Source organism: Salmo salar, chromosome 24, assembly GCF_965601325.2.
Source record: "Salmo salar chromosome 24, fSalSal1, whole genome shotgun sequence".
NCBI classification, from domain to species: Eukaryota; Metazoa; Chordata; class Actinopteri; order Salmoniformes; family Salmonidae; genus Salmo; species Salmo salar.
This window is the reverse complement of record NC_138314.1, coordinates 27,966,896-27,986,784: the sequence shown is the minus strand read 5'-3', so window position 1 is coordinate 27,986,784 and position 19,889 is coordinate 27,966,896. Positions and strand designations below refer to the sequence as shown.

The following is a 19,889-nucleotide window of genomic DNA, read 5'->3' as shown; positions in this document are numbered from 1 at the left end:
CTCTTTGCTTGATGGGAAAATCAAAAGAAATCAGCCAAGACCTCAGAAAACAAATTGTAGACCTCCACAAGTCTGGTTCATCCTTGGGAGCAATTTCCAATCGCCTGAAGGTACCACGTTCCTCTGTACAAACAATAGTACGCAAATATAAACACCTTGGAACCACGCAGCCGTCATACCGCTCAGGAAGGAGACACGTTCTGTCTCCTAGAGATGAACGTACTTTGGTGGGAAAAGTGCAAATCAATCCCAGAACAACAGCAAAGGACCTTTTTATTTATTTTTATTTCACCTTTATTTAACCAGGTAGGCAAGTTGAGAACAAGTTCTCATTTACAATTGCGACCTGGCCAAGATAAAGCAAAGCAGTTCGACGCATACAACAACACAGAGTTACACATGGAGTAAAACAAACATACAGTCAATAATACAGTAGAAAAATAAGTCTATATACAATGTGAGCAAATGAGGTAAGATAAGGGAGGTAAAGGCAAAAAAGGCCATGGTGGCAAAGTAAATACAATATAGCAAGTAAAACACTGGAATGGTAGATTTGTAGTGGAAGAAAGTGCAAAGTAGAAATAGAAATAATGGGGTGCAAAGGAGCAAAATAAATAAATACAGTAGGGGAAGAGGTAGTTGTATGGGCTAAATTATAGATGGGCTATGTACAGGTGCAGTGATCTGTGAGCTGCTCTGACAGCTGGTGCTTAAAGCTAGTGAGGGAGATAAGTGTTTCCAGTTTCAGAGATTTTTGTAGTTTGTTCCAGTCATTGGCAGCAGAGAACTGGAAGGAGAGACGGCCAAAGGAGGAATTGGCTTTGGGGGTGACCAGAGAGATATACCTGCTGGAGCGTGTGCTACAGGTGGGTGCTGCTATGGTGACCAGTGAGCGGAGATAAGGGGGGGCTTTACCTAGCAGGGTCTTGTAGATGACCTGTAGCCAGTGGGTTTGGAGACAAGTATGAAGCGAGGGCAACCCAACGAGAGTGTACAGGTCGCAGTGGTGGGTAGTATATGGGGCTTTGGTGACAAAACGGATGGCACTGTGATAGACTGCATCCAGTTTATTGAGTAGGGTATTGGAGGCTATTTTGTAAATGACATCCCCAAAGTCGAGGATCGGTAGTATGGTCAGTTTTACGAGGGTATGTTTGGCAGCATGAGTGAAGGATGCTTTGTTGCGAAATAGGAAGCCAATTCTAGATTTAACTTTGGATTGGAGATGTTTGATGTGAGTCTGAAGGAGAGCTTACAGTCTAACCAGACACCTAGGTATTTGTAGTTGTCCACATATTCTAAGTCAGAACCGTCCGAGTAGTGATGCTGAAAGGGCGGGCAGTGGCAGGCAGCGATCGGTTGAAGAGCATGCATTTAGTTTTACTTGTATTTAAGAGCAGTTGGAGGCCACGGAAGGAGAGTTGTATGGCCTTGAAGCTCGTTTGGAGGGTTGTTAACACAGTGTCCAAAGAAGGGCCAGAAGTATACAGAATGGTGTCGTCTGCGTAGAGGTGGATCAGAGACTCACCAGCAGCAAGAGCGACATCATTGATGTATACAGAGAAAAGAGTTGGCCCAAGAATTTAACCCTGTGGCACCCCCATAGAGACTACCAGAGGCCCGGACAACAGGCCATCCGATTTGACATTGAACTCTATCAGAGAAGTAGTTGGTGAACCAGGCGAGGCAATCATTTGAGAAACCAAGGCTATTGAGTCTGCCGATGAGGATGTGGTGATTGACTGAGTCGAAAGCCTTGGCCAGGTCAATGAATTACGGCAGCACAGTATTGTTTCTTATCGATGGCGGTTACGATATCGTTTAGGACCTTGAGCGTGGCTGAGGTGCACCCATGACCAGCTCTGAAACCAGATTGCATAGCGGAGAAGGTGCGGTAGGATTCGAAATGGTCGGAAATCTGTTTGTTGACTTGGCTTTCGAAGACCTTAGAAAGGCAGGGTAGGATAGATATAGGTCGGTATTAGTTTGGGTTAAGAGTGTCCCCTCCTTTGAAGAGGGGGATGACAGCAGCTGCTTTCCAATCTTTAGGAATCTCAGACGACACGAAAGAGAGGTTGAACAGGCTAGTAATAGGGGTTGCAACAATTTCAGCAGATAATTTTAGAAAGAAAGGGTACAGATTGTCTAGCCCGGCTGATTTGTAGGGGTCCAGATTTTCATCTTCACAGACCTTGTGAAGATGCTGGAGGAAACAGTAAAACGAGTCCTATATCGACATAACCTGAAAGGCTGCTCAGCAAGGAAGAAGCCACTGCTCCAAAACCGCCATAAAAAAGCCAGACTACGATTTGCAAATGCACATGGGGACAAAGAGCGTACTTTTTGGAGAAATGTCCTCTGGTCTGATGAACCAAAAATATAACTGTTTGGCCATAATGACCATCGTTATGTTTGGAGGAAAAAGGGGGAGGCTTGCAAGCTGAAGAACACCATCCCAACCGTGAAGCACGGGGGTGGCAGCATCATGTTGTGGGTGTGCTTTGCTGCAGGAGGGACTGGTGCACTTCACAAAATAGATGGCATCATGAGGGAGAAAAATGATGTGGATATATTGAGGCAACATCTCAAAACATCAGTCAGGAAGTTAAAGCTTGGTCGCAAATGGGTCTTCCAAATGGACAATGACCCCAAGCATACTTCCAAAGTTGTGGCAAAATGGCTTAAGGACAACAAAGTCAAGGTATTGGAGTGGCCATCACAAAGCCTTGACCTCAATCCTATAGACAATTTGTGGGAAGAACTGAAAATCATGTGCGAGCAAGGAGGCCTACAAACCTGACTCAGTTACACCAGCTCTGTCAGGAGGAATGGGCCAAATTCACCCAACTTATTGTGGGAAGCTTGTGGAAGGCTACCCAAAACGTTTGACCCAAGTTAAACAATTGAAAGGCAATGCTACCAAATACTAATTGAGTGTATGTAAACTTCTGACCCACTGGGAATGTGATGAAAGAAATAAAAGCTGAAATAAATAATTCCCTTTACTATTATTCTGACATTTCACATTCTTAAAATAAAGTGGTGATCTTAACTGACCTAAAACAATAATTTTTACTAGGATTAAATGCCAGGAATTGTGAAAAACTGAGTTTAAATGTATTTGGCTAAGGTGTATGTATACTTCCGACTTCAACTGTAAGTGTTCCTTTTGTCCAGGTGGGAAAGGGCAATGTGGAGTGTGATTGAGATTGCGTCATCTGTGGATCTGTTGGGGCGGTATGCGAATTGGAGTGGGTCTAGGGTATCCAGGAGGATGCTGTTGATGTGAGCCATGACCAGCCTTTCAAAGCACTTCATGGCTATTGACATGAGTGCTACGGGGCGGTAATCATTTAGGCAGGTTACCTTCACTTCCTTGGGCACAGGGACTATTTTGGTCTGCTTGAAACATGTAGGTATTACAGACTCAGACAGGGAGAGTTTGAAAATGACAGTGAAGACACTTGCCAGTTGGTCCGCGCATGCTTTGAGTACACGTCCTGGTAATCCATCTGGCCCCACAGCTTTGTGAATGTTGACCTGTATAAAGGTCTTGCTCACATTGGCTTCCGAGAGCGTTATCACACAGTTGTCCTGAACAGCTGGTGCTCTCGTGCATTCTTCAGTGTTGCTTGCCTCGAAGCGAGTATAAAAGGCATTTAGTTCGTCTGGTAGGCTCGCATCACTGGGCAGTTCGCATCTGGGTTTCCCTTTGTAGTCCGTAATAGTTTTCATGCTCTGCCACATCCGATGAGTGTCAGAGCCGGTGTAGTAGGATTCAATCTTAATCCCGTATTGACGCTTTGCTTGTTTGATGGTTCGTCTCAGCATAGCGGGATTTTTGTAAGCGTCCGGATTAGTGTCCCGCTCCTTGAAAGCGTTAGCTCTAGCCTTTAGCTCGATGCTGATGCTGCCTGTAATCCATGGCTTCTGGTTGGGATATCTACGTACGATGTAGTCGATACACTTATTGATGAAGCCGATGACTGAGGTGGTTTCCTCCTCAATGCCATTCGATGAATCCCGGAACATATTCCAGTCTGTGCTAGCAGAACAGTCCTGTGTGGTACAAGGTGTAGTTCCTATAGAACGGCAGCAAAAACATTTTTTACATGTTGCTTATGAGTGCATTTCACACTACTTTTGGATTATAATTGGATTTTACGGCTCGTATGAATGTCCTGCTTAATATAATGTTTGTGACATCATCACAAATGCATTATATTCAAAAAACACAACCAGTAAAATGACTATTTGGCTAGGTTTTGCTACAGCCCATATCAATGAGCAATAGCATTCTAGCTAAAAACGGCTGCATCCAAAATAGTTATTTTGCAAAGATCACAACCAAATATAATCTTAGCGACTGTTCAAGCAAGAATCAATCATCATTGTTACCGTATGAGAACCCCAAAACGTTATTTTGTTTAGAAGTAATAAAAACGTAAATCTAGGCTATGTTGAACGTGCGCAGATAGCGATGGCCAAGAGTCAAGCGCATCTGTGCGTGACGTCTGTGTGTCAAATGCTGGAAAAGGGTCTCTAGCAGTTCACAACATGGTTAGTCTCATTTATCTAATGCGTTTACAGATGAGCCAATCGGGAGAAAGGATTGAGGTTGGATGATTGGTTGGAAAGCTGCAGACGAGAAAGTTAGCGGAAGTGGTTGCTGAGTTCGAATCAAGCAGCACATCGAGGAAAGTCGGTGAAGACGAATGTCTGAAAGGACAACAGTAGTAGCAAAAACCGGAACAAAAAGGGAATTGTCTAAAATTGGAGTGAGGATACGTGTATGAATGATAATTAATCGCTTCTTGTTGGGATGCGTTTGTGGGAAACCAGTTTGAGGTGTAGAAAATATTTAAGTACTGTTTGTTATGTGCTGGGAAAAGAGGGGTCTGTCAGATTGACCAGGACTGGTCTTATTTTGATTAAGTGTATTTCTGAAAAACAGGAAGATTGCAGTGCACCTCAAAAGAATCCGAAAAACAGAAGTTTTGGGTTTTGAACTTCGGAGTAGAGCACTGGTCTAAGGGGTGACGACAGATGTTCAGGTTGAATACCTGAACAAAATTCCTGATGTTGATGCCAGGCGTCTGACCCGATGGGTGAATGGAGAAAAATAAGAAAGTCTGTCAGACCTGTTGTTTTTTGATAAAGACCAAATACCTACGCATGTGAAGTTTGGTTATGTAAGATACACTATAAGAGTTTTCGACCGAAACCATTGCAGTGTAAGACTTGTAAAGGATTTGTCCATGTTTCAAGTGTGTGCAGACGGACAGAGTATATTGAAGAACTGTGTGTAGGACGACTGTGCTGCAATTGTGGTGGGGATCCTGATCCCGAGTTCATGGAGATTAACCATCGAATCTCCTATGCGGAGGCGATAAAAATAGATAAAATAAGTGATGTTAGTGAAGATGGTCGTGGACGCACCACAGCCAGAAGTAAATGTTTGCTGCCAGTCAAGAGATACCCTGTGTGCTAAAAAGGTGGATTTTGTTGCATTCATTGCCACATTTATTAACTGTACAGCACAAATCTAAGAAACTGGACATTACTGTGGCAGAAAAGGTATGGGGACTTAAGGATTTTACATCTGAAGACTTGCAAGGGGTACTGGCGCCAGAAGACACGCCCTCTCAGGCTCCCCATTGAGCCTGTCAGATTCGTTTGATTTAGTTTAGTGTATTTATTTTTGGGGGGTATTTTGTTCCATTTTTGGGAATCCTGTTTTCATCCAGCACAGTAGATGGCTATCGCCAATATACTTTAATGAAACAGGCAGGGAGCAGGCCTCGAACCCTCGACCTTCTAGCCTGAAGTTCAGCGCGCTATCGATTGTGCCCCAAAAGCATGCTCCGCGGCAGAGTCGATATCCGCGCTTATAAACTCAGGGTCGGTACAATACCATAGAAGAAGAGCATCATGTCCACCACGGCTTGTGTTTATTTTGAAAGTCTATAACATTGGACTTGGGTATAAAACATAATGCTCAATTTGTTGAATTGTGTTGGACAACTGGTAGGTAGAGTGAGAATTCAACCTTACATTGGTAAAGTTAACTAGTAAACTGGCAACGGTAAAATCAGACAACGCTACTTAGCTACGCTACCAGTATAATCGACTAGCTAACCTTGTTACTAACAAGTTAAGCGTTTCTTATAATCGATTTTCGACGCAGAAAACCCTCTACATTGTAGCCAACGTATGATACGTCATTATCTTCTATAACTGGTGTTGGAAGGGTGGCTCCCTACATGTCTTTTTACTCGATATTTTAGCGCAAACATGTTAAATTGCTTTGTTTACCTTTTACCTAATGATCCCAGAGTGCATCGCGTTATTTACATTATGTCGTAAAAGGGAAATAAGGCCATTACCCCGTAGCAGAACAATTCACAGTACCATGGATCAGGTGATATGTCAGCTGATGTTCAGAAGAAACAGGAAGACAGATTAGTGGGTGTCCTAGCGCTGTTATTTCTCAATAAGTATTATATTTATCAACCCAAGACAAATCATAATATTTGAGAATTATTATTGCTACACGAAAGAAAGTACATTCAAAATGTTTGCCGCTGACGACGAGGATGGAGATTTTTTGTCGCCTACTGGAGGGTGAGTTTGCTTTCATTCAGGCTAACTGGCTAATACCAATCTAGCTGAACAATTTTTTTTTTACATGAAGCTGTGCTTTTTTTTGTAGCTAATGGAAGCTAAGATATCTTGCTTGTTTGCTTTTTTTTTTAGACACTTCCTGAATTGAAGTAGGCTAGGCTATAATTTTCACAGAACTAGTTAGTTACTGCACCCACTGACAGAAACTGCACCGATGCTATGGAAAATGGCTAGCGCGAAATGATTTTGATTGACACTGTAGCCAACTACCCCCGAATTCACCAACAATTTAAAGTAGTCAAGCCCACTCACACACAGTCTGGTATATTGTTAGATTACTTGTTGATATTGCTGCACTGTCGGAAAAAGAAGTATAAGCATTTCGCTACACTCGCAATAACATCTGTCAATCATGTGTATGTGACCAATACGATTAGATTTTACGGATTTGACCTAGTCGGGCGCATGCCTTGCACAATATAAATCGAAGGAAAGAGTGACTTCGCCTTACACTTCGCTCATCCTCAGTTAGAGCCCTGTGTTCTGAGACAGGCTTTGTCCTCCACCTCTCACCCAGAGACAGTAATGCATTGGATTTGCATGTACAGTAGCTGTCTCATGCAACTGGTTCAGTTGCAGGTCACTGTATTTGCTATATCCTATGTTTTGGGTAGTTTGATTTCACCCCAATATGTTTACCCATTTGGCTGTGAGGCTGACTTCAGTTCGAGGTTTGGTACCACAGTTGCTGAATTAATAGGTCTGCTATGTCTCATCTGAAGTTCATAGCTATTCAATCACTTGAACAATGCAGGCTAACTGCCAACTAGGGCATGTTGTTTTGCTCTCTAACATTTCCTGGCTAGTGGGGCAATTGTTCCCTCGACTAATATGATTTGGAGGAATAAACCTTGTCTGGGCCAGGAGCAGTGAAGGAGGGGGAGGCTAGGGTTGTGGCTCCTAATTCCTCTCACATGCTGCTAATTAGGGCCAGTAGGGCGAGGGCTGCCTGCTCCTTCAGATCAGCTCAACAAACTGGACAGCACACTGAGCCAGAGCTCCACAGCTCTTCCAGTGATATGGTGTCAAATCTGCCATGGTGGTGTAACTGCATTGGAGAGCAAGACATTGGGGAAAGGAGAGGAGGGTATCGCTAAGAGTGGCAACACTGAAACTTAGTGTGTTGTTGGGTGGCCCATGCCTGTCTGTGGCCCATGCCTGTCTGTCTTACAAGTGGCTAAACGGGCTACTCTTCACCACCAGTCGTCAGCAGACCCAAGCCTCAAGGTGCCCACCATGTCTTCTGCTCTGAGGGATAATGACTACCTTTGGAGGGAGATCCAAGGGTCAGTATGGCCCTGCTCTGGAGGGAAGTGTTCAAATGAAACCTGATGTTTTTCATCTCGATAATGAACAAAGCATTAATTTGCCGCTGGTGGTCTCTGTGGCAGTTGAGGAAGGTCATGGTGTGAATTTGTGATATGGTTCTTCTGCTGGAAAGCATGTGAATGTTCTTGTGATGTATTTATGCTTCAGTTATGGCAACATATTGTTAGAGATGATGGTGCAATACCTGATGATGTAAGCTTTTCTAGTGTGTACGATTATTGTATCGTAGTAAGAGCTGCTGTTATAACAACCTACATTCACGGTTTTGTGTTTGTCATCTTTCATTCAACAACCTGTTAAATGTGGAAATGGGCTACTTGACTTATTAACATGAACACGTCATTTTTGCATTTTGACTTGTTGGATGCAGTTGCTTTGGGATTTGGACATTTTCAGATGTTAGGGCTCATAAGAGCAGCTTTTCTCTGTTGTATGGGCATGGGTCTTGATGTACAGTGTGTGGTGGCTGTATAAACCAGGCATGAGGCTTTTGTTCTCTGTGCTCAATAAAAATAACTTTTCACTTCAATTTGTTGTCAGCTGAAATCAGGAACAGGAAGCAAGAAAATTGTTGACCTTGAAACGGCAACAACTGAATTGACAGAATAGCGTTTGCTTTTCATCCAATGAGATGTTTTTTTTTTTTGTCTCTATGGAACATATGTGTTCTCTTTTGAACTTCACTTAGGAGAGAGCCTAGTAGACCTGCCTCATTACACCAATAGGGCTTTTGCATATTATGGGCTTGCAGAAATAACCTAAATAACACTATATATATAATTTGGTACCCCAAGTTTAGAGTGTTTTATTTTGACTTGTTGGACATGAGACTGCAAATCAGTTCTAAGTGTTTTTACTTTTGGAAATCTGTTTCAAAGTATTCCCACACATTATAGAGAGATGTGATTGTATACAAATGTAAGCAAGGTTAGAAATTATGTTTTAGTCAACTATTATCTGTGTTTGGGCTTCTTGCGGTCAATTTGCAGTCTACAAATTATTTGTAATTACAGTACATTCGGAAAGTATACAGACCCCTTCAATTGTACCACATTTTGTTACGTTACAGCCTTATTCTAAAATGAATAAACTTTTTTCCCCCAAAATCCATCTACACACAATACCCCATAATGACATTTTTGCAAATTTATAGAAAACTGATATCACATTTACATAAGTATTCTCAGACCCTTTACTCAGTACTTTGTTGAAGCACCTTTGGCAGTGTTTACAGCCTCAAGTCTTGGGTATGACGCTACAAGCTTGGCACACCTGTATTTGGGGAGTTTCTCCCATTCTTCTCTGCAGATCCTCTCAAGCTCTGCCAGGTTGGATGGGGAGCGTCGCTGCACAGCTATGTTCAGGTCTCTCCAGAGATGTTCGATCAGGTTCAAGTCCGAGCTCTGGCTGGGCCACTCAAGGACATTCAGAGACTTTTCCCGAAGCCACTCCTGCATTGTTTTGGCTGTGCTTAGGGTTGTTGTCCTGTTGGAAGGTGAACCTTCGCCCCAGTTTGAGGTCCTGAGTGCTCTGGAGCAGGTTTTCATCAAGGATCTCTATTTTGCGCCGTTCAACTTTCCCTTGATCCTGACTAGTATCCCAGTCCCTGCCACTGAAAAATATTCCCACAGCATAATGCTGCCACCACCATGCTTCAATATAGGGATGGTATTGGCCAGGTGATGAACGGTGCCTGGTTTCCTCGAGACATGATGCTTGGCATTCAAGCCAAAGAGTTCAATCTTGGTTTCACCAGACCAGAGAATCTTTTTTCTCATGGTCTGAGAGTTCCTTAGGTGCCATTTGGCAAACTCCAAGCGGGCTGTCATGTGTCTTTTACTGAGGAGTGGCTTCCGTCTGGCCGCTACCATAAAGGCCTGATTGGTGGAGTGCTGCAGAGATAGTTGGAAGAGTCTTGGTGGTTCCAAACTTCTTCCATTTAAGAATGGAGGCCACTGTGTTCTTGGGGACCTTCAAAGCTGCAGAAATGTTTGGTACCCTTCCCCAGATCTGTGCCTCGACACAATCCTGTCTCGGAGCTCTACGGACAATTCCTTCGACCTCATGGCTTGGTTTTTGCTCTGACATGCACTGTCAACTTATAGACGTGTGTGCCTTTCCAAATCATGTCCAATCAATTGAATTTACCACAGGTGGACTCCAATCAAGTTGTAGAAACATCTCAAAGATGATCAATGGAAACAGGATGCACCTGAGCTCAATTTTGAGTCTCGTAGCAAAGGGTCTGAATACCTATGTAAATACATTTTAGAAAAAGGCTGTAATGGAAAAAGTGAAGGGGTCTGAATGCACTGTATGTTCCGCCTCCTTGACCATCCGCCCAAGAAAAAAATCAGCTTGCGGCTGAATCTAGTTGGTGATCCCTGCTGTGTTATTTCAGGGCAAAGCTGGCATCACTTTTTGGACTGGACCAAGCACCTAGTCAGGGGAATGAATCCTTCCAATATACAGCCCCTAAACAGCCTAGGAAGACCTTGAATCCAGGTAAAAACATAATTTTAGCAATGGAAGGAAATATGACCAAAGTTAGGTTAACATGATCAGGTGAAACAGATGTGTTTACTGACAATAGAGCATGTTTTAATTTCCAGGACCTCCTGCCCAGAAACCCACTGGCCCTCCTGGTGCTCCTGCGGTATTATTGGCTACAGCTATCCATGCTTTCAAATAGTGAGTATCTTTAAACTGTACAAATGACTTGAAATGCTGCCCTGTTGATCCTGTGACATGAGACCCATTCATTTGTTTTGAGTTCATGACTTACTCCATAATTAATGGTGCATCTTTTTTTTTAGTCTTAACGGACAGTATCAGAAACAAGGAAAGCTTGGAGCTGCAGTCCTGGGTAACCACACAACCAGAGAGGTGTGAGCAGAGATGTGCTTTTATTTTTTTTAATGTGAATAAATGTTCATGATTTCTGTCTCTTTGAACATGCTTATCATCATGCAAGTTTGCTAACAATGACGTAAAAGTTCCCTGTCTGTTTTTTCGTAGTACAAACTCTTGCTGTACGCCAGTCAACAGAAACAAGTGACTGCGGCCACGATTCATGTTGGGTTCGTCTTCACGGTGAGTTTGTGTCAGAAGAACCTGAGCAAGTGAAGAGCGAGCCAGTTGGCTTCACTTAAAGAATCTCAGCTCTTACTCTTTCCCATTGTCTTCTGCAGGTTCAGCCCAGCAACTACTGCACTTTTTATGACGACCAGCGTCAGAACTGGTCCCTCATGTTTGACACAGACAAAGCTGCTGTGGACTTTTGTAAAGAGGTGAAGGACAGCAGATGGACTCTGAGTTAGTATTATATTAAACAGGTATAAAAGTGATTGAATTGACTATTTGTCTTTGATTTAGGTGTGTTTGGCAAAAGTGAACAGCGCCCCCTCCTTAGATATGGTGGTGGTGCAGGACCTGACACTAGGGGAGGGGCAGGGGGTTGAGAATGGAGACTCCCTGGAGGTGGCATACACAGGCTGGCTCCTGCAGAACCATGCCATCGGACAGGTAAGATATCGTTGTGTTTATTGTGCCATTAGAGATCTCAGTGATTTGCACATTGCTGTGTGTCCTCTTTGCCCTGGGATGTAGTGGTACAGCAGTGGGCTTGTAATATTCAACTATTGTTTCAGGTCTTTGACTCCAACCTGAACAAAGACAAGCTACTACGACTGAAACTTGGCGCTGGAAAAGTGATGAAGGTGAGTCGTTGATGTCATTTGGGTTGTATGGGCGCAGCTTCTGTTCTCAAGAAGAGTAGTAGGGGAATGGGGAACTTACAGCTTCCTCTCTCTCCTTTCTAATTGCCAGGGCTGGGAGGAGGGCATGCTGGGTATGAGGAAGTCAGGCCGGCGTCTCATGGTGATACCCCCCAGTCTGGGATACGGCTCCCAAGGAGTGGCCAACTGTGTCCCAGCAGACTGCACACTTATCTTTGAGGCAGAGCTACGACGGGTAGGATGTCCAGCATCTCTCAAATGGGACTGTCCGATAACATTAAGCCAAAAGTCACATTTGATGAGTTTCTTTGTCTCCTCATGCTCTTCTATTGTGTCCTCAGTTGAAGTTGGCGAAGGACAGTGTGTCTGACCGTGCCAGTGCTGGGTCTCGGGACTCTGCTGCCCTCTCACCTGCCCCCAGTATGGAGAACCTGGGCCCGGACCTCCCAGCAGGGCCCGCTCAGCCCCCTTCTACAAGCCCCGGGAGACCAGGGTAAGAGTACAGGCTTTCCTGAACACTCATAACCATCTCCCCCAGCTCATTTCTTGTCTTTGTCCTTCTTTCATTGTTTTCATCCTCTCTTTTTCAGGGAACCACTACTTCGGGCAAAGTCGAATTCCATCAGTGAACAGTTGACAGTGAGTGCTTTCTCTTCTGAGTAACATTAGACTTTAATATAAAATGTGCAAAGCTGACCTGTTTGTAACCCAAGCCCTATCAGGCTGATGAGTTATAACCTACTCCTTCATCTTCCCATGGCTCCAGAATCCAGATGCCACCAAAGCCAAGCTGATCTCTCGCATGGCCAAGATGGGCCAACCCATGTTGCCCTTCATGGCAGGGCCCTCCTCCCAGCCAGACTCCAGCGACTCTGAGATGGAGGTGAGATGGGGGGTCCAAGGGATTGTATTTTCACATAGCTGCACCTACAGAATATGAGCTGAGATAATGATGCTAGATATAACCAGTGTCTTCCTTCAGGACCCCGGTGTGTCCAGAGTGAAGGAGCGTCCTGCTGCTCCCTCTCCTGTGCAGATCTCCCCTGCCCCCCAAGCTCCAGTGCAAGGTGAGCTCTGCCACAACCTCTGCTGGAGTCATCACTCTCCATGTTTAGCTGGCCAATAAATTGTCTAATATCACAGTTTTTAAAGACCGATTAGACTGAGATTTGCTATAAAGCTTTCTTTTCAGGGTGTCGATGTTTGTTGATGCCCTGAGATGTAATTTCTCAGTTTGTACATAATGTGTATTTTTCCTACAGTGCTTTCCTACCCCCATGGGGCACCGCCCTCTGCCTTGATGCCTGTCACTATGACAACTGCTACTCCGCAGCCTGTGATGCCAGGCTCCGCCCATGCCTTTCAGGTGAGAATGACAAATGTCATCTTTATTGTTCAACTGTCAAACATTTAAACTAATTTGCTATTTTGTATTGGCTGCAGAGCTGACTTAAAGGCTAACCTCCCTTCTAATGAATCTTCCTTCATTCTCTGTTGCGTCATTTAATCAGTCTTATGTTTTTTCATAGCCTTATGCCTACCCACAATCCTCTATGGCTCCCTCTCAACTTCAACAAATGGGCCAGATTTACCCCACCCAGACAGTGCCATACATGGGAGGCACTGGAGAGGTCACTTCCTTCCTCATGACTGAAGCTCGGCAGCACAACACTGAGATCCGATTGGCTGTCGGCAAAGTGGCCGATAAAGTGGACCAGTTGGCGTCAAAGGTCAGCAATATTATTGTTGATAATAATAATAATAATAATAAAATAATAATAATAATAATAATAATAATAATAATAATATTATTTCTCTTTCTGTATCAGACATTTCCACCTCCATTATGACATCAGTTTTTCACTTCTCATTGATTTGACAGGTTGACGACCTTCAGAGGCAAGGAGGCCACTCATTGGCTATGCCCAGTGTCAATATGGAAACATCCATGATTATGCACAACATCCAAAGAATCATTCAGGTATAGTCTGGTTGGGGGGGTGTGTTAGGGATTTAATTCCCTAATAATACTTCAGTAAAATATCTACATGTTTTTTCTCACTGTATCTCACTATATTTACTGTACAGGAAAATGAATCTTTAAAGAAGGATGTCTATGAGAAGAGCTCACGTGTAGAGGAGCAGAACCACAAGATTGGGGAGCTCATCAACCAGAACCAGAGGTAAGACACAGACATTGATGCAGAAGTTAACATTGGGGGATCTGAAATGGCACCATATTCACATACCAATTTCAGACACAGCTGTTGATTTTCTCTGCGTGTCCAGCCGGCTTGTCTCTTTTGTTGTTGTCCAGATACATGGAGCAGAGTAACTTGCTGATGGAGCAGAGGAATGATTCCCTGAAGTCCTCCAGTGAACACAACCAGGTCCGGGTGCTGCAGGCTGAGCAGGATAAGGTAGATCACAGTACCACCACCCTACTATACTTCTGTATATACTGTCATCACCCTGCAAGGAGGAACTAACCTTCTCTTATACTATCACAGCCAGGGCTCATTATTCTCACGTGACTTAACGGCTCTATTACAGTATCTAACATGGCTTTAGGGATATTAGTCTAGTCCCCAGACAAAAACACTAACAGAATGACTGCTGCAGCTCCTGGCTGTTTGTCCTGCTGTGTTCCTCTCAGGACCTTTAGTAGTGACTGCTCTCTCTTTCCAGCATGCACTGCCTCAGGACCTGTGCTTGGGCCAGGTGAGCCTGTTAGCTCTCGCTCTACCTTCCTCCACTCATCCTCCTTCCTGTCCCCCTTTTTTGCTGACTTTTTATTTTTTTCTTCAGCCCTTTCCTCCTCATCATCAGTCATCGTAATTCACCAGTCATCTTCTTCCCACAGGATCATGCTGTCAGGCTCCATGTTAACTCTGTTTTTCACTCATCACGTCCAGCCAATCACCATCACCACTGTCCGCTCGCACTGTCTTTGGCTGTGTCCCAAAACTCTGAGAAGGCCTCCTTTCCTTGTTGCCTTCCCTTCATGACCACTGGAAAAAGGACTGGACACTGACAGTTACCAACATCTTGATTTATTTCCAGTCAGATTAGTGATCATGAAGGAAATACGTTAGTTTAGGTTATTGGGACACAGCCTGCCTTTGGACCTTGTATTGTATAGACAGACAACACCGCTGACTAACAGTACTTGTCTCTGTCGCTCAGGTGCGTCTGACAGAGGAGCTGGCCACATGTACAGCGCGGGTGTCCCAGCTGCAGCAGGAGGCCACGTCTCACCAGCAGAGGGCTGCAGAGCTGCAGAGCAAACTGACCTCTGCCCTACAGGACAGTGACACACACTGCACATGCATCTCCTCCTTAGAGACCCAACTGGAAGGTTTGCACTACTCTTACATAATGATGTGCTGTAAACACAATGTTTTTGTTTTAAATTGGTTAGAAAGGTGCCAGTGTGAGTGTGTTTATGTTGGTGTGAGACTAAAGGTGTGTTTTTGAGTAGAGCTAAAGGAGACGTCAGAGCGAGGCCAGGCCCAGTACCGTACAGAGAAGCAGAAACGCAAAGAGATGGAGCTCAGAGTAAACAACATGGAGGAGGAGCTGCAGGACCTGAAGACTGACAAAGAAAGTCTGGAACGAGTGAGTATGGCACAGTGTCTGTGGGCTGTTTTCTCGCAAGGGCGCTGGGCGCGATGGTATTGCAGGGCGCGTTCTCAGAGCGTGCGCAGATCAGTTGGCCGGCATCTTCACAGTAATTTTCAACCTCTCCTTGCCCCAGTCTGTAACGTTTTAAGATGACTACCATCATTCCTGTTCCCAAGAACGCTAAGGCTTCATGCCACAATGACTACCACCCTGTAGCACTCACATCTGTCATCATGAAGTGCTTGGAAAGGCAGGTTATGGTACACATCAACTCCATCATCCCAGACACGCGAGACACACTCCAACTTGCATACCGCCCCAACAGATCCATAGACGACGGCGTCTCAATTACACTCCACACTCCATTTGCTGATGACCCAACGATGGTAGGTCACTGGCGACGATGAGACAGCCTACAGGGAGGAGATCAGTGACCTGGCACTGTGGTGCCGGGACAACAACCTCTCCCTCAACGTCAGTAAGACCAAGGAGCTGCTCGTGGACTACAGGAAATGGGATGACGGGCACGCCCCCATCCACATCGATGGGGCTGTAGTGGAGCGGGTCTAAAGCTTCAATTTCCTCTGTGTCCAAATCACTAAGGACTTAAAATGGTCCACTCACACGCGCACAGCGCCTCTTCCCCCTCGGGAGGTTGAAAAGGTTTGGCATGGGCCCTTAAATCCTCAAAAAAGGTTCTACAACTGCACCCTTGAGAGCATCTTGACTGGCTGCATCACTGCTTGGTATGGCAACAGCACTGCACTCGATTGCCCGGCGCTATAGAGGGTGGTGCGGGCGGCCCAGTACATTAATGGGGCCAAGCTCCCTGCCATCCAAGACCTCTATATCAGGCAGTGTGAAAGAAGGGCCCGGAAAATCGTAACCATGTACTTGTGCACGTGACATTAAAACGTAACTTTTAGATTTAGCCTCCAACACTTACGTCTCTGGTAGAAATTGCTCAAAGGCACAGATCTAGGATCAGCTTACAGATCTCAGTTCTCTTCAATCCTATACCTAAAACTGAAATTAGATCGGTGTCTGAGGGTAGCTTCATCTTTCTTCTCTTAGACGCTGTCAGACAGGAAGAGGAAGTGGCAGGCGGAGAGGCAGCATTGTGATGAGGAGATGGAGGAGCTGAGGAGGAGCAGCCAGCAGGACATGGACAGTCTAAAGACACAGCTCCGCAAGGCCAGGACCAGCACGGGCCAGGCAGCCTCAGAACAGGTACTGTACAGGGTGTAATAATATTTGTCTATGGGGAGAGGGTGAAGAGTAATTGTGAGTGCGTGTGCGCCTGACTGTGTGTGTGTGTGTGTTCCAGCTAGCCCAGTTGCAAGCGGAGCTGGAGGAGGAGTGGAAGGGGAAGTGTGAGCAGGCGTTGGCCTCAGCCAAGGAGCAGCAGGGGCGTCAGATGGCCGAACTGGCAGAGCAAAGGGACACACTGGAGCAGAGTCTGACCCAGCTACAGAAAAAGGTCAACAGCCTAACCCATATTATACCGCACACAAAGCTTTCTCTCTCCTGACGTCCCCTTGGACTCCTGAGTTAATACATACTTTTATATTGTGTGGCTAATGGGGGATTTGTTACTGTTGTTATACAACAATGAAATTCCATAAGTTCTAAGGCTGGGAAATTACTTGTGTAGCTTAATCTGTGAGAGTTTAGTGGTTCTAACGCATTCCAACAGTTCTCAGCTCTGAAGCAGTCCAGGGACTCAGAGGAGCAGTGCCTGCTACAGCAGCAGGTACAGGACGAGGAGCTGCAGGTCCTACAAGAAAAGGTACTGATGTGTTTACATGTTGGTGTAGCATTAGCAGCTAACTCTCTCCATATCATAATGAAGTCCTCTTTCTCACACACTCACCGTCTTTCTCTCTTTTCTCTCGTTCTCCTCTCTTTCAGTATTCAGGCCTGGAGGAGCAGTCATCTGCTATGAAACAGAAGCTTGAGGGGCGAGTGGCTGAGCTGGAAAGGAGGCTGGCAGAGCAAAGGGGCCAAGAGGACACTGCAGGGGAGGTGAGAGGAACACAGACATGTTTCACAGCTGAGTGTCTGTCTTACCTGTACTTCATGGTTTGACCCTAGCCCTGTGTGCCCTGGCAGGTGAAGCGTGTGATGAACGGAGTGTTCCACTCTCTGAGAGGGGAGTTTGACCTACATGAGACCTACACAGGCAGCGCTGTGCTCAGTATAATCGTCAACACCATAAAGGTACTGCATCTCTGCTTGACAATTATCGAAACTGTTATATCTTACTACTGTGTAATTCACAATGGAGATGGACTGAAAGGGATTTGGGTGAATTAATGTTGGTGTTTGACCCTTCAGAGTGTTACGTTGCAACTGCTCAGCGTTACTGAGAGACCTTCGTCCCATCGGAGTGAAAAGGAAGAAGAGGTGGTGGAGGTCAGTGATGTGAGGCGTAGAGAGGAGAGACCACCACAGGATGGCCATGTGAATGGGGAGGAAGAGGAGGAGCAGAGGACAGAGTCAGAGCAGCCTAGTGAGGCCGTTGGGCAGAGGGAGGGAGACCCCAGAGATGTGCAGGAGAGGGCTCACCTGGAGGCAGTACCAGAGACCGAGAAGCCGACTAAGGTGGAGCTAGCATCAGACATCCACACAGAACCAGAGCACCAATCACACTCAACCCAGCCACAACCAACATCTCCCGAGCCACTGGGGGAGAACACCACCAAGGCTTCGGGACCCACTGACATAAACCCTGAGGACAATCTGCCCTCTGAGATGGGACAGGAAAGTCAGTCAGAAGGTGACGTAATTACCCCAGAGGTGAAGAAAGTGAGTGTGACTATTGAGGGTCCCATGGGTGAACTGGAAATAACTAGCCCCAAAGCCACAGGTCCTCCAACCCAGCCCCCACCTCCACCAAGCCCTCTGCATGACAGTCCTGGGAAAGTACGGTGAGTTTTCTAGAGAGACCAGTGAACTACACAACCCAGTCTCATTCAACTGAGCCTTATCTATGTTCATAATAAGTCTGTTGTCCCTTGCTAATATGCATGAATTCCTGCACCTCTCTCTCTGCCTTCTATCCCCCCCTTGCTCTCCCCCCTTGCTCTCCCTCCTTGCTCTACTCTACGTCCATTCTCACTTGTGTGTTCTATTCTCTCAGTCTGACTGAGGGAGTAGGAGAGGAAAATGGAAAGGAGCCATTTTTCCAGAGCACAGCCCCAACCAAACCCCCACCACCACCCACTGAGGAGGAGGAGGATGAGCTGGTGAGGAAGAATCAGTAGAGCCACACCAGTTCTCTCAGATTTATACGCACTGCTTCTGTTCCCCTTGTTTGTCTGTTACGTGGCCTACTGAATAGTACATCAGGTAACATAAAGCTCGTTTCAAGATATAATTCAGTGGCAGGATCCTCTGCTGTTGAATGTCTATGACAGGAACTTGTTCTGAATTACTTCATTCATTCCCAACAGTCTCATAAGTGTTTTGTGGTTGGTCAGCATAGGATTACTGAACACAACTCACATTTGATATACTTTCCCCATGTTTTCTAAGAGCTTGAAGGGGCGACCTCCCCCAGCCCCTCTGTTTGGCGATGAAGAGGATGAAGATCTTGACTGGCTGGGCTGAGCAACAACTGAAGTGATAAGTCTTATGAGTCTTGAAGGCCATCCTCTAGAGAGATGATTTCCACTGTCCTAGAAGAGACTATACCTGGAAGAACATGTAGTGAACTGTCTCTGAGATAAGGCAACTCTGAACAATGTGAGTGAGAAGGACGTCCTGTCAGACTGCCCTGAACACTGTGCTGAAAGAGCTGTGTGCCATGTTGAGATCTGTAGGGCTGACCTGATTGCTGTTGCCTGAAAGCCATCTTTGATCAATTAAATCTGATGAAATCCACCAGAAATACCCCCCCCCCCCCCATGCAATCAAAGTCAATCCATCTGTTAGCCCTGTAATTTGTTGCTTTCATTGGGTATTTGAGACGAAAATGATGGTCTAGGCCCTAGACTCTAGGGTATTTTAACTACTGTAGCTTGGATGTTAATTTATCTGATTTGATTTAAGATGTCTGTTTGCTTGTTGTCAGGGTTACAAGGCTGTTGTGTATTAATGAGGGCTTGATGCTTCAAGAACATCTAACTTTTAAAAATGTTTGCAGAGATTCACTCCAGAAAATAAAACAAAAACATAAAAAAAGATGTCCACATATTCTTTCTTGAATTTTTTTTTCTTCTTGTATTTCCACAAGATATTGCACCAGAGATATTTCTGCATCATTTTGGTATGACATCCATAATCAAACCAACGACCTGCAATCAATGAATGCTGATACCGCTAGCCTATAGCATACTTACTGCAATGAAAACGTTTAAAAATACATCGACAACTGGATCATAATTTGGTGTTGACACATTTACCATAACACCATATAATAAAGTATGCCTAAAATGACTCATGGGTATGGAAGGTTGTGCAGAGCATCCTCCAAGAGGATGGGTTTTGGTGTAAAAACTGACCAGCAGGTGG

The 19,889-nt window shown here is 45.1% G+C and overlaps 1 protein-coding gene across 3 annotated transcripts; it reads left to right on the top strand.

Moving 5' to 3' along the window:
• The first annotated feature begins 4,714 nt into the window (after positions 1–4,714).
• Positions 4,715–19,569, top strand: fkbp15b (FKBP prolyl isomerase family member 15b). Of its 3 annotated transcripts, none has more exons than XM_082968616.1 (29): positions 4,715–4,778; positions 10,415–10,518; positions 10,626–10,704; positions 10,830–10,899; positions 11,032–11,106; positions 11,205–11,303; positions 11,389–11,538; positions 11,664–11,732; positions 11,842–11,985; positions 12,092–12,243; positions 12,341–12,389; positions 12,517–12,633; positions 12,733–12,817; positions 13,013–13,116; positions 13,280–13,480; positions 13,633–13,731; positions 13,839–13,933; positions 14,068–14,170; positions 14,439–14,471; positions 14,937–15,108; positions 15,232–15,368; positions 16,449–16,604; positions 16,702–16,854; positions 17,071–17,163; positions 17,286–17,399; positions 17,487–17,594; positions 17,712–18,304; positions 18,517–18,622; positions 18,912–19,569. In XM_082968616.1, the coding sequence occupies exons 6-29, from the start codon at positions 11,262–11,264 to the stop codon at positions 18,984–18,986; spliced, it is 3,150 nt and encodes a 1,049-aa protein (XP_082824742.1). In that variant the 5' UTR covers positions 4,715–4,778; positions 10,415–10,518; positions 10,626–10,704; positions 10,830–10,899; positions 11,032–11,106; positions 11,205–11,261; the 3' UTR covers positions 18,987–19,569. The 3 variants fall into 3 exon arrangements, with proteins under 3 accessions (XP_082824742.1, XP_014027101.3, XP_014027103.3); XM_014171626.3 differs by lacking the exon at positions 4,715–4,778 and adding an exon at positions 5,697–6,624; XM_014171628.3 differs by lacking the exons at positions 4,715–4,778; positions 14,439–14,471 and adding an exon at positions 5,856–6,624.
• Positions 19,570–19,889: the final 320 nt, after the last annotated feature.